This window comes from Corapipo altera, unplaced genomic scaffold, assembly GCF_003945725.1.
Source record: "Corapipo altera isolate COAL_440 unplaced genomic scaffold, ASM394572v1 44, whole genome shotgun sequence".
Classification (NCBI taxonomy): Eukaryota; Metazoa; Chordata; class Aves; order Passeriformes; family Pipridae; genus Corapipo; species Corapipo altera.
This window is the reverse complement of record NW_020884880.1, coordinates 14,155,468-14,172,592: the sequence shown is the minus strand read 5'-3', so window position 1 is coordinate 14,172,592 and position 17,125 is coordinate 14,155,468. Positions and strand designations below refer to the sequence as shown.

The following is a 17,125-nucleotide window of genomic DNA, read 5'->3' as shown; positions in this document are numbered from 1 at the left end:
ATGTTGTGGTGCGCAAAACTGCACACAGTATTCAAAGGGAGGCTGCACCAGCTCAGGGTCGGGTCCATTTTGATATGTGACCATTGGGTCACTTTTATTCTAAAAGACCTGAAAGCCCCAACTCCCGACTGCTTTATCGCTTTGCAAGCCCGTAGCCCACCACAGCCCCGGCACGTGGGCTGAGCCCGGGGCCTGGCCGAGGAGGGCAGCCGCCTTTCCCGCTCGACATCCCGGCGCGGATTCCCTTTCCGGCCCCAGCAGACGGACAGACGGACGGACAGACGGACGGACAGACAGACGGACGGACGGACGGACGGACAGACAGACGGACAGACATCCACGGCGGCGCTCCGACATCTCCCTCCGCTGCCACCCGCCCGCACCTGCGGCGGCGGAGGGCGCCGGGAGGGGGCGCTGCCGCCCGCTCGCCCTCAGGGCGGCGCGGGGCCGGGTCGGGGCGGGGGGAGGCGCCGCAGCCGCGCAGACGGGAACAGCGGTCGGCTCTGGGGGGGTGGGTACGCTGGGCTGTGGTTTTTCTTTCTGATTCAGGAAGCCGTAGCTGCGCCCCCCAGCCCCGCGCCCCCCTCTGCTTTTGCCGCCCGTCGGCTCCTGAGGGCTTGAACCACCTCCGGAGCGAGGCTGGGAGCGCCCCTGCCTCTGAGGAACGCGGGGTGCTCCCCACACAGCGCGGGGAAAAGCGCTTTCCCGACCCTGAGCGGCGAGTTTGATAGGAAAGACGCGGGGTTTGGAGGCGGAGAGGTGCGGGGGGGGGGGAGGTGCGGCGGCGGGGAACAAGACAGGTTTTCCCCCAGAAGTGAAATAGGGTGTTTTACTTACAACGGGTGTCGTACCTCAGGCAGGTCCCTGCGCAGCGCGATCCGCTCGCTGAGCACTTCGTTAAAGCCGTGGGTCTCCAGGCCGAGCGGCCGCTCCCCCGGAGCAGCCCCTTCCCCAGCCTGCAGGGGTAGGGACAGCGGCAGGGACTCAGGGTCCCCCTCCGCCTTCCCCTCTGGCCGCCTGCTCTGCTGCTTCACCACACGATAGCCCTTCCTGGCCTTGCTGTGGTTCCTTTTGCCCGTGGGCGACACGACGGCCACGATCAGCTCGTCCTCCCGCAGGGAGATGAAAGGCGATAGACCATCCAAAGGGTAATACTGCTGGCTCTCCTCCTGGGTCTCCAGCATCTCTTGGGTCTCCGCAAAGTCCATCTGATACCCTTCCCGGGGGTTGAACTCCACAGGCTGGAAAGTCCCTTCCTTGCTCTGGTTGCTGGGTGGTGGATTCAGCATTGTAACCATCAGTAGCAAAAAACCCAGCATCAGAAACAACAAGAGAAACTGCAGCTTACGTGATCCATATCTGCACTTCTTCCTCAAGAACATGCTGTTGGTGACAAAACAATACAGATGGTCATGTTAAATATCACTTCGATCTTCCTCAGATTCCAGTCCTCGGGTTGCACAAAAGCCCTGTTTTTCACTATCTGCCAAGAGGATTTTTTTGCTCCCCTCACATTTCACTGATGCTGTTTCATGCTTTCCTCTCTATTTACAGAAAAAAATAACATTCCTATTAATATTTTACTTACTGTAGTAAAACGTAGCATGGATCCAGTGAAATAAAGTAGATCCTTTATTGAACAGAGTCCCAGCTTAGTTAGGAAAGCACATATTTTGCTGATTAAAAGAGTAACTAAAGCTTTGATTTTTTTTCCCTTTTAAAATTCTAAGTCAAAAGAAATCCCGTTTCTTATGGTTTCCTTCCAGATAGATCCTGCTTCTTCAAAGTTTCCAATTGCTGCCTGGATTGAAGCACTGTATCTCTGAAAGCAGATCTGACAGCTCTCCTCCGTTCAGAGGCTTTAACTTAACTGTGATCAACAGATGAGAACTAGTCGGTCCGTGACTTTGTTTCACACATAACTACGGCACTCAGTCAGGAAGCACTTTGCCAGACATAATACAGAGCAATGTGTGTGTCTTTCTCTTGGTCCTAATGCCCTCGCTGTGCTTGTCCTATCAAATCAAAACTTTGCAAAAGCTGTAAGAGGTGAAATACAAGAAAAAAACCGTTGTATTAGAAAAGAAATCAGGGCACACCATCGATTGCTGTGCTTCTGAGTAGCTGTATTAGACTGAGAATGCTTGGAGCAAGAAGCAAGAATTTTATAAACTGAATAAAAGTTGGAGTGCACATGTTTTATTTAAGGTTATATTTATTCATATGATAATGTGTTAGCTGGAGTATATTTCATATCCAATAAATATTTACAGCTGTAGGGATTTTAAAACTGACATAAAGGTGCCAAATTATCACCTGGCAGGCTGAAGTTGTCTCCTCATCCATAAATTTGGTATTGCAGGGCAAGCAGCACTTTAAGTTTTCGTTAGTCCAGAAATATGTAGAAAACCTGGGCTGGAACAACAACCACTGACACTGAGAGAAAGCAGCAACTTCTGTGTTTAAAAGGGGAGCTCAGCCTCTGAGGTCTGTTTGCTAATATTGCTGGCAGTGGTGCTACTGGGCATGGACTGTGGCTTTTTTTACTGTGAGATGGATGCTTGTCCAATGGGAGAAGGAGTGAAAGAGTCCACATGCTTCAGCATCACACACCTCCTGGTCTGGCAGAGATCAGGGATGGAGGTAACTCAGGTGTTACCCACCCTTTTGATGCTGGGGCATGGCATGTGGTGTTTTGCATATCTTGTAATATTTGGTGAGCAGAAAGCTCCAGCTTCAGGAGGCATGTGATTACTGGAGAACTTTCACATTCACACGTTTATTTAAAAGTACATTTCTAGACATTATAGCCAAAAGAAAAATCTGAAGATAAGAGTGCAGTATACTCTAAAGGGAACCAAGGTTCTGTTCTTTTTTACTTTCTTCCCTGTTACTTACTTCCCTCTAAGATGTTCTGTAAGTTCAGCCTATGGTTCCTGGTAGACAACTTCCAAAAAGTTAAAAATGAGAGGACACCTACTTTCAAATTAAAATGAGTCATAACCTTCAAAACTCATAACCTTAAGATTGCTGAAGGGATGTAGTGTCTCACACTTCTTTGTGTACTCCCCTACAGAATGCCTTGAGGTAGCGTGACCAGTCTGCTGTGTCTTGGTGCCTTCCCTTCCTCAGCTGTTCTTTAAAAGATACAACACTGCTTTAATCATATCTTGGGTAGAAGGAAGATTGAAACAATATTTTGATACTTCATTTTATGTGTATCCTTTTTTTAGCTTTAATTTACAGAAAAGCAACATCCCAACCCACCTTCAGCCCTGAGAATGTTACTCTTTATCCTGTTTTTCATAGAGAAAAAGAAGCATTGATGGTTTCGATTCAATACAGAAACAGCACACATTTGCGTTAAAAAAATCTGAGTTCAAAAGCGTTCATTTAAATAACAGTACGTGTCAGCCAGAAAGACAAAATGAAATGGAAATGAAGAGATCTGTCCAGGGCACTCTGCGAAAAGCCGGCACCAGCAACTTGCAAAAGGTTTAGTTCCGCAGAGTCCCATTATCAGGCATACAGAATAAAATAAAATAAAATTAAAATAAAATTAAATTGAAAGGAGAAACTGAAGAGTGTGTGGAATAAATGGGGGAAAGCATTATTGGCTTTTTTTCTTTTTTAATTTTTTTGGGCTACCCAGGTATTTTGATTTACTTCAATTAATATTTTATCCTGGGTAAAATATCTTAACCAGATGCTGTAACAACTCTGATCAAGATAATTCTAGCTTGCACTAGTAATTGCTGTATAAATGCTGTCTTGTTAAATCCACCTAGGTCACTCAGGCAGCTAAGTTTCAGCTACAAATGAAAAGAGACCCAATTAACAAATTTACAGCAATCTTAGACACTTTTGGGACAGAGCTGATAGGCAGCATTATCAATGAAACATATGCACATGGAATCCAGCCTTTTAATATGTCCTGACCATTTTAACAAAAAAGATGATAATCAGTGGAGTCAATTAAATATGCAAGTATAAAACACTGGGTGGCACACTTCCAGCAGCCTCTATTCCCTCTCCTGCACAATGAGCCTTCCTGAACCATCTTTCTTCAACCAGCATGTTTTCCAGCCTCATCTCTTAAAATGGTGGTTTTCTGTTGTCATCATATAAAAGAGATATTGTCTTTCCAATGGATAAGCCCTTAAGTGTCTGAGAGGACACGTCTTGCTTCCAAAATGCATTTGAATAATAGCATCACTTTCTTATCACCTCGCTATCTGGAAGCCAAGAAGACATCATCCATGGTATTTTCTTTTTACCTCTGGATACTCAAAAGTAGGCCCTTCACTGGGAAACAGAATAGGTTAGTCCTGCTGCCTACTTCTGGGGGGTTCCTTCTAGGACACTTTCCTGTGCATCTTTTGATGGAAGAGGAAGGAACACTCTGTGTCCCAGGCTCTATTGTCAGACCTAGAGCCACTGCCTTCTTCCAGAGGTCCAGATTTTTAAGTGCTCCTTCATGCAAGTAGCCCACGAAGAGGCTGCCCACAAACGGTATTGTTGTCCTTGGGCTGCTGTTCCACAGCAGACTCTAGAGCTCCTCAGTCAGTGGGAAAGGAACATGTTACAGGTTGTGCCAAACATATCAGCAATTGCTCCAAAAAAAGGGCCAACCTGCAGTGCCGATGTTGGCCAGTGCCAATATTGTGTTGACTTTTCCTGCTGCTCAACCTAGGCAAGAACTGAAAGGCTTATGTTCCTACCTGTTCTGCTCAGGTAGGAACATTTATACCTTCACCCAGTTGTGGAAGGTATAAATACCTTCAGTAAATGCAAAGTCAAGCATTATTGACTACTCCATTCTTTAAAAAAATATTCACCATCTTTTACTATTGCAAATTTTGCTCATTAATTGTCAAGAACTAGAACATGAATTCAAATCTAGGTCTTATCCGTAATTCAAAAAGTATAGGAAACGTAGTTGCCTTATCTGGAGTAATAAACCTTTCAGTCAGTGTGCTGTAGCTGTTTGTACTTACTCTTTCCTCCCCACCTCATTTTGACTTGCATTTTTGTCCAAACTATTCCCCATCACATACTCATTAAATATTACGTGACACGTTATGTTATCCATACATGAAGAAACAACAGATATGTTCAATGTGCAGAGCCCATGTTTTACTGCCAGGAATATAACAAAGCAAGAATAAACCTAAACCCAAGGCTGGATGGAGGAAAGAGTGTGTGGACAGGTCATTACTTACTCTTTAATAAACATCTTGGATTGATTTACACTCCTATGCCAAAAGCAGATGTGCCACTTCCATTCAAAGACTCAACACACAGCAGCACTCACGGTTTTGTAGCTGCATGTATTATATGCCACAGCACTGTAACAATGGCTTTATTTGCACAGATGTGAAGAAAGTCAATGCATAAAATGAGACCAATTACATGGTGCACTGGATTTGTGGTGTTTTTGTAATCAAGTTATTTTCCCCATTCTTCTCATGATACAATAAGAGATATGTATTTTTAGATCACCAGAAGATGTAATTTATTTGCAAGTGTTGCAGATGTTTTGTGTGCTTGACGTTGTAGCAAATGTTGTTCATTCAATGACATTTTCTAATAGACACTTAATAATAAATTAGAACAAGCTCTGCGGACTTGCTTTTGGAGGCTATAAAAGCTTGATAAAATCTGTTTTGATTTTGGCAGGGTTTTGGTACTAGCATTATGATTTATAACATGCTTGCCAAACATTGTCAGTGAGGGAAATGCAGCTGAAATTCTGTTTTTATAAGATTTCTACTTATAAATCATGTGGCCAGTGTAAAATGAAGCATGGAAGCTGTGGACCTTTGCACTGCTTTGCAAAAGCAGTTCTGTGGGCATGAAGGTTGGCTGCACTTGATGGAAAGGAGAGGGAATATATATCACAGGAGGGACAGCTTCTGGATTTGCTGTACCACAGTCCCTGGCTAATTCAGAAATAATAGCTCTCAGGACTTTCAGGGCAGTATTATGTACTCCATGCCTCAAACCTAGCCTCTAACTCAGGCTTAGAGAGCTACCTGCTATCTGTGAGGGGTGATACTATTGATCATTATTAACCCACCTAGAAATGATACATCTGAAGTGCTGTGGGCAATGCACAGGCCATCACTTGTACAGGCCTCTCTTACTCAACCACTGTTAATATCCTTGAGCTGGGGAGGATTCTCTATACCTTCAACACCCAGTGCCCCAACCTAAGGTAGTCTGAATCTAGCGTTGAACTGATTGTGACTATTTTGGTGTCAACATCCTTCACTAGAAAATTATCCCGCATTGAGTGTAAGATCTAACCCAGTGTTAGGGATAGTGGGACAGGTTCTTTGCTGGCTTAATTGCTGTAGCTTTGCAGGCGGAAATGGAAATAAGGTAGTTTATTCTTTCAGAATGGCTAGTCTGGCCTCTTTGGCTTTAAAAATGAAACAAATGAGGTAAGGGAAATTGATCCCTCATGTAATATTAACAATATCAATAGAGTTACTTCAAGGATAAATTCAGCCCAATGAGTGGCATGTCACAAGAAGGAATTCTCTGCAATGGGTCCCCTTTGGGGATCTCTGCCTGGAGAGTTTCATCTGTGGCTGGGAATTTACTTAGCTTCCACAGAACAGGCCATGAAACCATCTGCAAACAGAAATCTCTAGAAATCTGAGCGATACTAAAGGTATCACAGCAAAGCTTTTTTTCCCCACCAAGTACTCTTTTGCTGGTGGGCAGCTCTAACTTCACATCTACTCTATTTCTTTCTGCATATACAGGCAGTACATAAACAGCATATGTTTCCCAGAAACTGTAAATATAGACAGCATTTAAAAGTCACAATGTTCATATGGAGAGGCTGTCCCCATAATAAGTGTTTTTAGTTAAAATGGGTTTAGTAAAAAGAAAGAGCTTTAAATGGCTCTGGCATCTCTCAACATATTTAAGTGCTAAGTGACATGCAGTTACATAAACAATTGCTCCTATTTCAGTGCAGTGGTCATCCACATCAACTAAGGTGAAAATTACTTTTTTTTTTTAAGCCTAAATAGTTACATATTTGTCTGTAGCTGGTATAGTAAATATTTGCTCTTCAGTTACCTACTGAATATTAGGGCTTGGATTCATCAGGGAAGTTGGCAGAGAATATCATGATGAGAAGAAAATATTGAATGATAGCGTGAAAAGCGAATGATTTCACTGTTGCTGGGGTGGGTTAAGAGCTGAATAAAGCCTGAGTTAAGTCACTGCAGGTGTGCAGCTTAATGATCTGCAGTTGGGTAGCAAGTGCATACAAACTGAGTATAGAGGGCATACTTGGGAATGCTGTTATGGTGGAGGAACTGAAGTAAATGGATGGAGGTGTGAGAAGAGGCTACAATAGGTATTGTTTTTCTGTGCTTTTGTTTTTAATATGAGGAAATACAGAGCAAATGAAAGTAAGCTGTGTTGATATCATAGGTGCATGAGTGGGACCTATGACTTCTCTCTGTATCTCTCAAACGAGAGTTATATTCTTCAACTATTTGGTAAGAGGAAAATGGAAAATACTCATTTTTGCATGCTTGTTGCCTTTGTTAGTTCTTTTTCTTTCTAAAATACCAGTTTTGAAAATACATTACATTCATAAGACTTAACACCAAAGTTATGATGCGGTTCAGCTGTGTGTATGTAGAAGTTCACTTTCCAGAATAAACTCCTAGATTTTTTCTCCCCCCACTCCCTGCTCTGTTGAAGTGCAGCTCGTGATGGGATGGATATTCTATAAAATATGAAACATAGTATACTAATGTAGATCTTGAAAATGTTTGTTCAAGAATTTAAAACAGACTCTGTGCTTTTCTTTACGTTTGTTTAGGATCATCAATATTTGCATACGTAAATAAAAGTAAAATATGAAGCAGTATTAAAAATGAAGCTGGGCTTCATGCCTAAGATGTTCTAGATAAAATAGGTTTAGCCCAGAGATGTGCACTGATATCTGTAGGAGCTGTGTGTGTGGCCTACATATTTAAGAGCAGTACTGAATTTCAGTCAAAAGATGGAAATACATGTGTTTGTATGTGTATAGAACTTCAGTCTGTTTATATACTATGTATATGTGCATATACATATGACAATATAAACATATAAAATAACTCTGCCCTGGTTTACTCTCATGGCACGCGCATCCATTTCCACATGGATTATCCTACTGTCTTGTCCTATGTACTCTGTTTGGTTTGTGCCAGGATTACTAAAGAAAGGAGGAAACCAAATGCTGAAGATACTTCCTTTCTTGCTTTTTTTTTTTTTCTAAACTGCAATAGATTGAGATGAGAATAGAAAAGCTCCTATTCTCATCTCTTTAGCACTATAGAACTGAATTCTGTACAGATGAATTAAGTATATGACTTAAATAGGTTAATATACTTTAAACTTTGCTATCTATATGCATTTTTGGCTAACACTGACTCTCTGGGAAGTTGCTCAGTAATGTCTGACCTTACTTCCATTTTGGAGAATCTTACTTCCATTTTGTCACTGCAGACCTGGGTTTGTTTTGGATCAACTATTTTCTCTGTCTTAAAATAGAAGACCCAATCCTCAGTTAAGGAAGTCTACTAAGGGACACGAAACCCCTTTGTTTACTGTTTTGTGAAAATATCTGCACATTAGTAAGCCATTAAAAAGATTAAGGGCGTGGAAGGAAGCGGCAAGATAGCTAAAATGTGTTAATTTAAAACGTTCCATATACAAGTCTGTATTTCCAAAGGAACCACTCTGGTAGAAAGGAGTGTCCTTTCCAAACAAAGTTTTTGAAGGAGGTGAAGCATATAGCTACAAGGGACACGTGCTGTGAGAAAAGCCTCCTCCTGCCTGTAATTTGCAGGAATTTTCTTCGTGATTTTTTTGAGCTTTCTTCTATTCTTAACAAAACCTTAGTCAAGAACTGGGAGTTTGACAACCAAGTTATAAGAACTAGGATGGTCATAACAACAGCTTCGATCTCTCAAACTCCTGACTTCTTGGCTGCTTAGGAAAGGGGCAGAGGTGGTGGAAGGTACAGGCTGTGGTCACTTCTGACTGCCAAAGAGGCAATAGGAGCAGTCATGAACAGTGTTATTGTTGTGATCACAAGCAAACAGGTTGTTAATAGATACCGAATAATCTGTTAGGATATAGGTCTGCAAAAATATCAACCATGTTGTAAAGGTCATTGAGGCAGGGATTTTTGACTGTCAAATGCTAGGAAAACTGCTGTCATTCATCGGATTCTGGACATACTTTGAGCTGCATAAGAACACAAACTGAGATATGTAACTGATTATTCCAGTTTGTTTATTCTGTGTTCGTGACTGAAGTAAAAGTTTGTTTCTCCTCTCTTACTTAGTTGCTGCATATGGTACTACACAACTGTGATTTTTCCCTGACTCCTTTTCAAGTGAAGTCTTGATTTGTGTTTTCTTTTTTCTTTGTTTAATTTTGGCTTTTTGTTTTAGTTGTTATTATTATTTTACTGTATTTTTTCTGTTTAGGGAAAAGTCTCTCTAGGCATAGATGGAGTACTTGGTTTGTGAAGGTGGTTAGCAGATGTCTGAGAAGCCAGTTTTGTGGTTAATGGTCGCAGAAATGGAAACAAATAATAAAGCTTTTGAATGAGTAGAAAAGGAAGTAGGCTAATTACAGTTAGTAATTTCAAGGTTCTTGAGTACTTCTCAGAAATCGTACTCTTGGCTTGAAAATGTGAAGCAGACAATTTTGCTAGGAAGAGTACTACTTTTAAAGGTGGGTACCTGGGGGTATCATAATTTTTGAAGACCCTGGTGACTGCAGATTTGTGTCTTGGTGCAGGTACTAGAAACCTGGGCTGTTCTTTTGCTACTCTAAGATTTTTGTCATCAGCCTCAAAAGACTAAGCCCATGTGAGTTTTTGGGCACTGTTTTGGGAAACAGTGATTCAGAGATTCTGCACCAAAGGGGAAGAAGAGGGAGCAGAATTTTCAGTAGAAGCTAAAAAATGGTGCTGCAGGCTTCTCGGGACTTTTCCTATGTACAGCAAGTCAACATGCAGGAAAAGGTGGTCACAGCTAGAATCATCACGGGAGATTTCTGATTGGGGTCAAAGATGGTCAGAATTTGGCACTGCCACATCTGAGCCCAAACCTACCAGTCCAAGGCCTAGTCAAGATCAGCATCAGGCTATGAAGCTGATCTGCTGGATCATCTCAATATATTAAAATGCTGCACCATTCCTACCTTACAGTAAACCTGTATCTCTGAACAACTGTCTGGGTTATAGAAAGGCCGACCTATAGTCCTAAAGCAAACAAGAAGCTGTACACCAAAAGCTGGAAAAGTGTCCTACATTTTCAGAGGAATTCTCCAAACCAGAACACCAGAGTGTGTGTGTTCAGGGAGTGCCATTAGACTTCTGGAAACTATCACTTGGCAGGTATATGAGCAAAAATAACAAGTCTTTATAGTGGTTTTAATAAAGTGAACTTTATAGCAGCTTTCATCTTCAAAGAATGAACCAAACTTATTGTTTGTATAAACCAATGGGGATCAGTGAAGATGAAGAGGGGAGTGCAGTTACCCCTTTAGTAATCAGGGTCATGATTCCACAGGACTATTATTTTGTACCATGTCAGTAACTATTACAAAGTCTGGGAGGCTGCAGTACAAATTTAGCTGCAAAAGGCAAACTGAATCTTGTGACTGCAGACTTAATGGCCATCATTAAGTATAATATATATGCATAGCTGCAGTACACTTCTTTTGCCAAGATTCTGGAAAGATCAGCTGAGTAACTGACTACAGGAGTGTAAAATTTATAATTCATCTCACTCATGACTACTGCGTGCAGTATGAAAATCTGTAAATCATATTACACACAAACCTGCACTTCATTCTCTCTCTCACCCTCTTGTACAGCATCACTTTCAGTGCATTCCTTGACAGTATGGAACCTGTCAAACTTTGAGTTAAGGTAAGTAAAACACTGAATATCATACAGGCGCCCAAAAAGAAGCAATGCATTTGTGCCTGTTAGTAAAGCAAAGACCTTTGGAAACAAGGATACAAGCAAGCTGATGTTTCAGCAGGGTATGGAGAACATTTCTTCCACGTTACCTTAGTCATTTTATGGTGTGGAAAGGGCACAAGGCCAACATATAGGGCTAGTTTGTTTTCTCCTTGGCTCTACATACTGGGAGTGTAAGCTAATGCATTTTGCTTGGCTCTTGCAAAGAAGTTTGAGGATCCCCTCTTTATCTTAGCAAGCTTTGGCAAAATCTGTCTGCATTTTGCTTCTTTAGTGTGAGCTTTACACAGAACTCCATTTGGATTACTAATGGCTGGCAAACTAATGTGCTGGAATGTCTTAGATGTGACTAAGACACCTCTGATGTTTTATTTAGGGGGGAAGGGTAAAAAACCAGGAACACTAGCAAAGCAAAGAATAAATTTAACATTAGATGCTTGAATACAATACGCAAACCCAAAATCTTTCAAGGTAGATGTGAAACTGTTTCATTACTACCACCATTTCAATAGTTTGTGGATGGGATTCTTTAAGCAAGCTTTTGGTCTCGTTTCGTTTGACTTGGATGAATTCTTGATGGAACAGCTATCGTCCATGTAAAAGTAGCTGGTTAGTGTGGGACTTCTTGCAAATATTTTGCAAATGTCTGTTTTAATTACAGAATCCTGCAGTAAGGACAGATTCCAGTCTTACTTTTCAAATTACCTTTTCAGAGTTTAATTTAAAAAATGAATGGCTGGGCATTGTCTAATGTGGAAAAAATTATAACACCTATATATAAATAACAGCTTGTATATATTAAATACTTGAAATGCTCTGAGAATTTAACCTACTCTGGTAGTGCATTGCACCAGTTTTTTGCTTTGTGGTAATTTGTCTCTCCTCTCGTTTAGGCTCTTAGGTTTCTGTGAAATGATCATCTGTTCTTGGCATATAAACATCGCAAAGAGCGGTAACCAGGAAACACATTGGTATTATGATAAACGCAGAGTAAGCGCCCAGGAATTCCTTTGGAAGCTGCACAGACTACTCTGTTACTTGTTGCTCTGTAACAACACTAAAGCATATGCCTTGTGGTGGACTCTATGCATGGAGGAAGGTAGAGGGAATTAGCGAACTCCTTGAAAGTTGCTTCAGAAAGATGTAGCGATTGGTGACAGTGCCCTGGAATCTGTGCAAAGGGGGGATATGAGAAGTGGATTCTTCCCCCTTCCTCATATCTTAGCCTTTGCTTGTGGATTGCTCACTTATGCATTTCCTACATTTCTGTCTGTTTAGATTTCCATGTTCTCTAGACAGGACCTGTGTTATGTCAAATGTCCTTGCAGCATCTCTGTGATGCTGGCCTTACTTTAAAGGTAGTTGTTTCAAGGCTGGAGTTACAGTGGACAGTGAATTGAGGGGGTGCTTCAGCTCAGGGGAAGCTGTTCGTAGCTTGGATCAGGAGTGAGTCCCCAGTTACAGTACTGTAGCATCAGATGTATTAATAGCCATAATGAGGCCCTTTTGCAAACCTGTAAAAGAAAGTAACCTCACAGCTAGATATAGATGGAACTGACTGGTGTGAACTCCTGTAGCTGTGAATGACAGATCCTTCTTCATAAGAGAAAATTTACTGGAACAGGTTTGCAGCCAGAATGTCCTTTCTGCAAGGAGGCTCAAAATGGTTAGGACATCTCAACATAGTAGGATAAGAGATTTGTCTACTAATCCTCCACTGGTTCTTCCAAATGTGGGCTTACTAACCACAGCTTACAGAGTGCCGTGGAAAGAGCTTATGATGTGTTGCTATTCACAGCTCAGTGTGGATGTTAACATCTACAAAAAATTACTTGTTCTCCTGCAATATTTAATTATTTCCTTGCTGTTCAGTGTATTTTTTAAGCTATTATATGGATGAAAATGATATTCACAAGTAGTCTGTGTCCTTCGGACTTGCTAATGGTCTTGGTCACCTCTTACAATAGCTCAGTCTATACTGTTGCTTAAAAACTATCCTTCTGGCAGTACAGTACTAGACAATATAAGATGAAATAATGTAATTTATACAAAGATTGTACTAAAAATTCCTAGATCTATATTGTCACAGGCATTATTCTCACAAATGATCAGAGGACTGTGTAGTTTGGTCCTCTCTCCCTCAAGTAACAACGGCTACCACAAGACTGTCATTGCCTGTTTCCTGACAGATTTTGTATAAGTGTGCTAAAATCAACTGTCCATGCTATCTTCTGGTTCCACTGAGCTGAAAGCAAATCCACAGATTCCCAGGCTGCCTTAACTCCTCATCTGCTCCACAATTCTGGCGTGGTGTGGAGTGATGAGGGACTTGTGATATGTGAGGATCTTGCCACTGTCTTCCAATACTCAATTTTTTTGCATGCAAAAAATATCTAACATGACTAAGAGAGCAGCCTCCAAACCAGGGGAACCTTGATGAGGGGTAATAAATAATGCTGGATATCTTGTATTTCTTGATGCAGAGGCTGCCTGCTAGTCAGCAAAGCAGCTGTTCATAGACTGAGGGATGGCAGCCCTGGCTTGCAGAGGTTTGCACCCCTGATACATCTGTCTCTGTGATTTGTGCTCTGTGTTGAATCCATGGCAGTGGAAATATGAGATACATGCACTATTGCTCAATAATTGCTTAATGCCAAGGACGGACTGAGGCAGAAGAATAAGTTGTAAACAAAGAAATAATCAGCAGTACATTTATTTGGACCTGTTGCCTCAGTTGATGTGAGTGGTGTATCTAGTGACAGGGTACCAGGCCACATGTCTGAGGCTTACAGCTGTGGTAAACAGAAAATGTGGTTTATTTTTGTGGTAGCAACTCTTTAGGCTCATAGAAGGAGATTCATGATTACTTTTGGAATTGGGCAATGTGCAAAGGGAGGGTCAAACTGGTTGAATCCTGATGAGGACTGTCACCCCTAATGCCCGATCAGTACCCTCAGCCCATTGAGATGCTCTATATCTATACTGCCTTCTGCTCATCTATGCCTTCGTCATCGCATGCTGGTCTGCACTGCTCCATTTGCCCTTTGTTTCCAGCCAGCAATTTTCAGCTGTCCACATGGCTCTGTGATTTGCCTCTTGTTATCCACAATTGCTCCATCCATACAGGTGTCTGGGCAGCAGTGTGGCAACCTAGGCAGCAGCTGGTGTGCATCATCAGCATGCAGATACCAATGGCATTGACTTATCAGTTAGACAACTGAGATGATTCCTGTCTGTTCTGTGATGGGGTGTGGCTGGATGGAGTTGAATTCTGAAAGCTAAAGAGTCAAGTGTTGCCTACACAGCTGAACATTCCAGCCTTGTGGAAAGCCAGGTTGCTGTCTTCTTCCTGGCTTGGCAAATCTGGAAAGGGGATGTTGAAGCTGCTGGCCTCTCCTAACGCTGTTGTTGATGTGGCTTGTTGTGGTAGGGAGCAGCAGTGTTTGGTGTGGTGTGTCATCAGTGTTGATGGAGAGTCTTGGGCCAAGAGCTTCTTTTAATGTACGTGTAACAACCTTTCACATCTCTCTGCCCAAACCATGTTGCAACAAATATCATAGTTGTGTATGAGTTGGAGTTAATCTGTTCCAAGTTGTTAATATATTGATTTCATGTGGTCAGTTTAGTCAAACATATTTTGAAGTTTTCCTGCTTGACAAAAGCATGTCAAGCTTCTCCTGCTTTTGATTGTAAAGCGAGTCTAGGAGTTGCCACTATCTCTCTGAAAATAACAGCAAAGACTTAGAAAAACACAATTAAACTGTATCTAAGCTATCTAAACCTGATTAGAAGTCCAGATTTGTTCAGGCAAATACTGTTTGAAATGGTACTGACTACAAGCCACCTGTGTAAAGTCACTAATTTTAAAATGAGTAAAAGGTGGTGAGGAGAACAATTTTGAAGCTTTCTCTCATCTAACAATGAACAACTAGCTAGAGAAACATATTTCATGGTATGTATTCTGTATATATAGAAGTGTATTGAAGTGCTCTTAAAATTAATCTAATCATAAATTAAGTCAAAATTATGATGGTGAAGAAAAATGTTTTACTGTTACAGGAATTCCTTCTCTTAGGGAACTTTTCCTGAAAATGCTTGTTTCAAACAAATATTAAACTCCCTGAAAACAATCAGCCAACTTGTTCTGCATTTGTGTGGTTAAGGATTCAGTCCTCATCTCACCTAGATTAGTGTCTGGAAGTCTTACCATTGTTTTCAGTGGATGCAAAATCAGGTTTCTAACTGGGAACTCCAAGGTTCCAGACAAATCATATTCTGTACGTCACCATGAGCTTGTCTGCTCTTATGCCAGGAAAAACGCGCCTTCATTCCTTTTGCTTCTGCCAAGCTCATCTAAGTCTTACAGTGAGGGGGTTTTTTTGTTTGTTTTTGTTTGGTTTTTTTTGTTTGCTTTTTTGGTTTTTGGAATATGTCTGTATTGCTCCCTTGCCTTTCCTAGAGCAGGATGCCATTGACATGTCTCTGAATTGCTTTTAGACAAAGCAACTAACTCTGCATATTCTACTCCATTTGCTGTTGTACAGAATTTGTCAGAAATTGATATTGCAGAATATCCCTGTGCACTTCGCCCTGTGGAAATGGACAAGGATATTTGTCTCCCATCACTTGCTGCCCAGTGGGGCTCTCCCCCATCAGAGGAGACTCGGGACTCTTGTGCAGCTTGAAAATGACCCTGTGTCATGGTCCCAGCTAATGAGTGCTGCCCAACGGGAGATCTGTTCCTGTCGGGTCTTCCTCTTAAAACTGAAAATATACTTGTATCGTGCTTCTCGAAACAAACATGTAAATGACAGTGATGTAATATCCACATTGATCTGATGCTGAATTCCAGATGCATTAGAACAACCTAGGGCCTTTTATACTCAATTAGTCTCTGAGGAATGCTCTGATATTTATTATATGATCTTCTGGTCTCCCAAGGAACATGGGCCATGTTGCTACTGGATAAAATCAGTCCATTTGTGCCCTGCCATGCCAGGGTGGATGGCTGACATGGCCTGTTGCCTTATTACCCATCTTGCAGAATGAGTGGCCTTGAACCTGATTATCTCACACCTTTTCTGGAACAAGAATTTTCTTCCACACACCAAGTTCAGTTGCAGTGGTGCTTTTTGATGTTATTTATATATATACGTGTGTGTGTGTGAGTATGTATATCTTATGAAAAAACGGGCATTTTAATCTTACAAATCATATGCGCAGAATCATTCCCAGGACACTGAAAGCTCCTGGGGTTCCTAATCAGATGCTGGGTTTCATCTTACCTGTTTATGGCTCTCTAAATCCTCAGCAACTAAAACATGAGTTTGTAACAGAGCAGACACTCTTGCTTTCAACCTTCTAGCAAAGTTGCATCAGACAACCATCCATTCTCCGCTGGTGTCTTTTAATTTAAGAGTATTAAATATGGATCACAGTCTCATTCTATAGCTTTCACAGTAGGCGTTTCATTTTGACACTGTTTTCCCCAAGCCTTAATTGAGGCTAATGGGAATTGCTTGTTACATCTCTAAATTCAAACTTTATTGCAAGTGATTTAGACCCACACTTGTTAAGCTGTAGCCTACTGTCATACATGGTCTCAGTTGTGCCATTTCTAATGAAAATTATTATTAGGCTCACTGCTGTAGTGTGGTCATTTCATTAATGTTTTGCACAAAGGTCTAAGACAAGTACATAATATTTTTTCCCTGCTAATATAAAAAAATGTTTGCTCGTTTTGCTTTTGAAGCAAAGATGGGCTTGTTTACCTGAGCTGCTCTCTGTTTTTTGAAAGAATTCCTACCACAGGTTCCCTCTGTGTCTCTCTAAGTCCAAAGGTAGTCTGTTTCTCTCATGGTCTGGGCTCTGTCTGTTTAACTCTCTTTGTAATGAGAGTGTGGATACAGTGCGTCAACTGGTTCTTAACAGTACGGTCTTCTACACTTACTTTGCTAGTGACTCACCTAGGCTTAGGAACATCCATGCTATTTCTAGTCTTTCAGATCAACAAATTTGCCTCATTCCTAACCACATTTAAGAAATAGGCTCCTCTTTGGGCATGGAGTTCTTAGCCTTGCTTTTTCTTCAAGCTTCAGGAAGCAG

General features: G+C 41.5%; 1 protein-coding gene across 3 annotated transcripts in view; it reads right to left on the bottom strand.

Annotated features, from left to right (window-relative positions):
• Window positions 1-1,860, bottom strand: part of GALNT15 (polypeptide N-acetylgalactosaminyltransferase 15) — a 29,228-nt gene extending 27,368 nt beyond the window's left edge. For 2 of the 3 annotated variants that reach the window (XM_027639285.1, XM_027639287.1), the window contains exon 1: window positions 838-1,860. In XM_027639285.1, coding sequence (XP_027495086.1) covers window positions 838-1,382 — 545 coding nt within the window. In that variant the 5' untranslated portion in view covers window positions 1,383-1,860. The remainder of the gene's footprint in view (window positions 1-837) is intronic. The other variant, XM_027639286.1, reaches the window with a different exon arrangement.
• Between the last annotated feature and the right edge of the window lie 15,265 nt (window positions 1,861-17,125).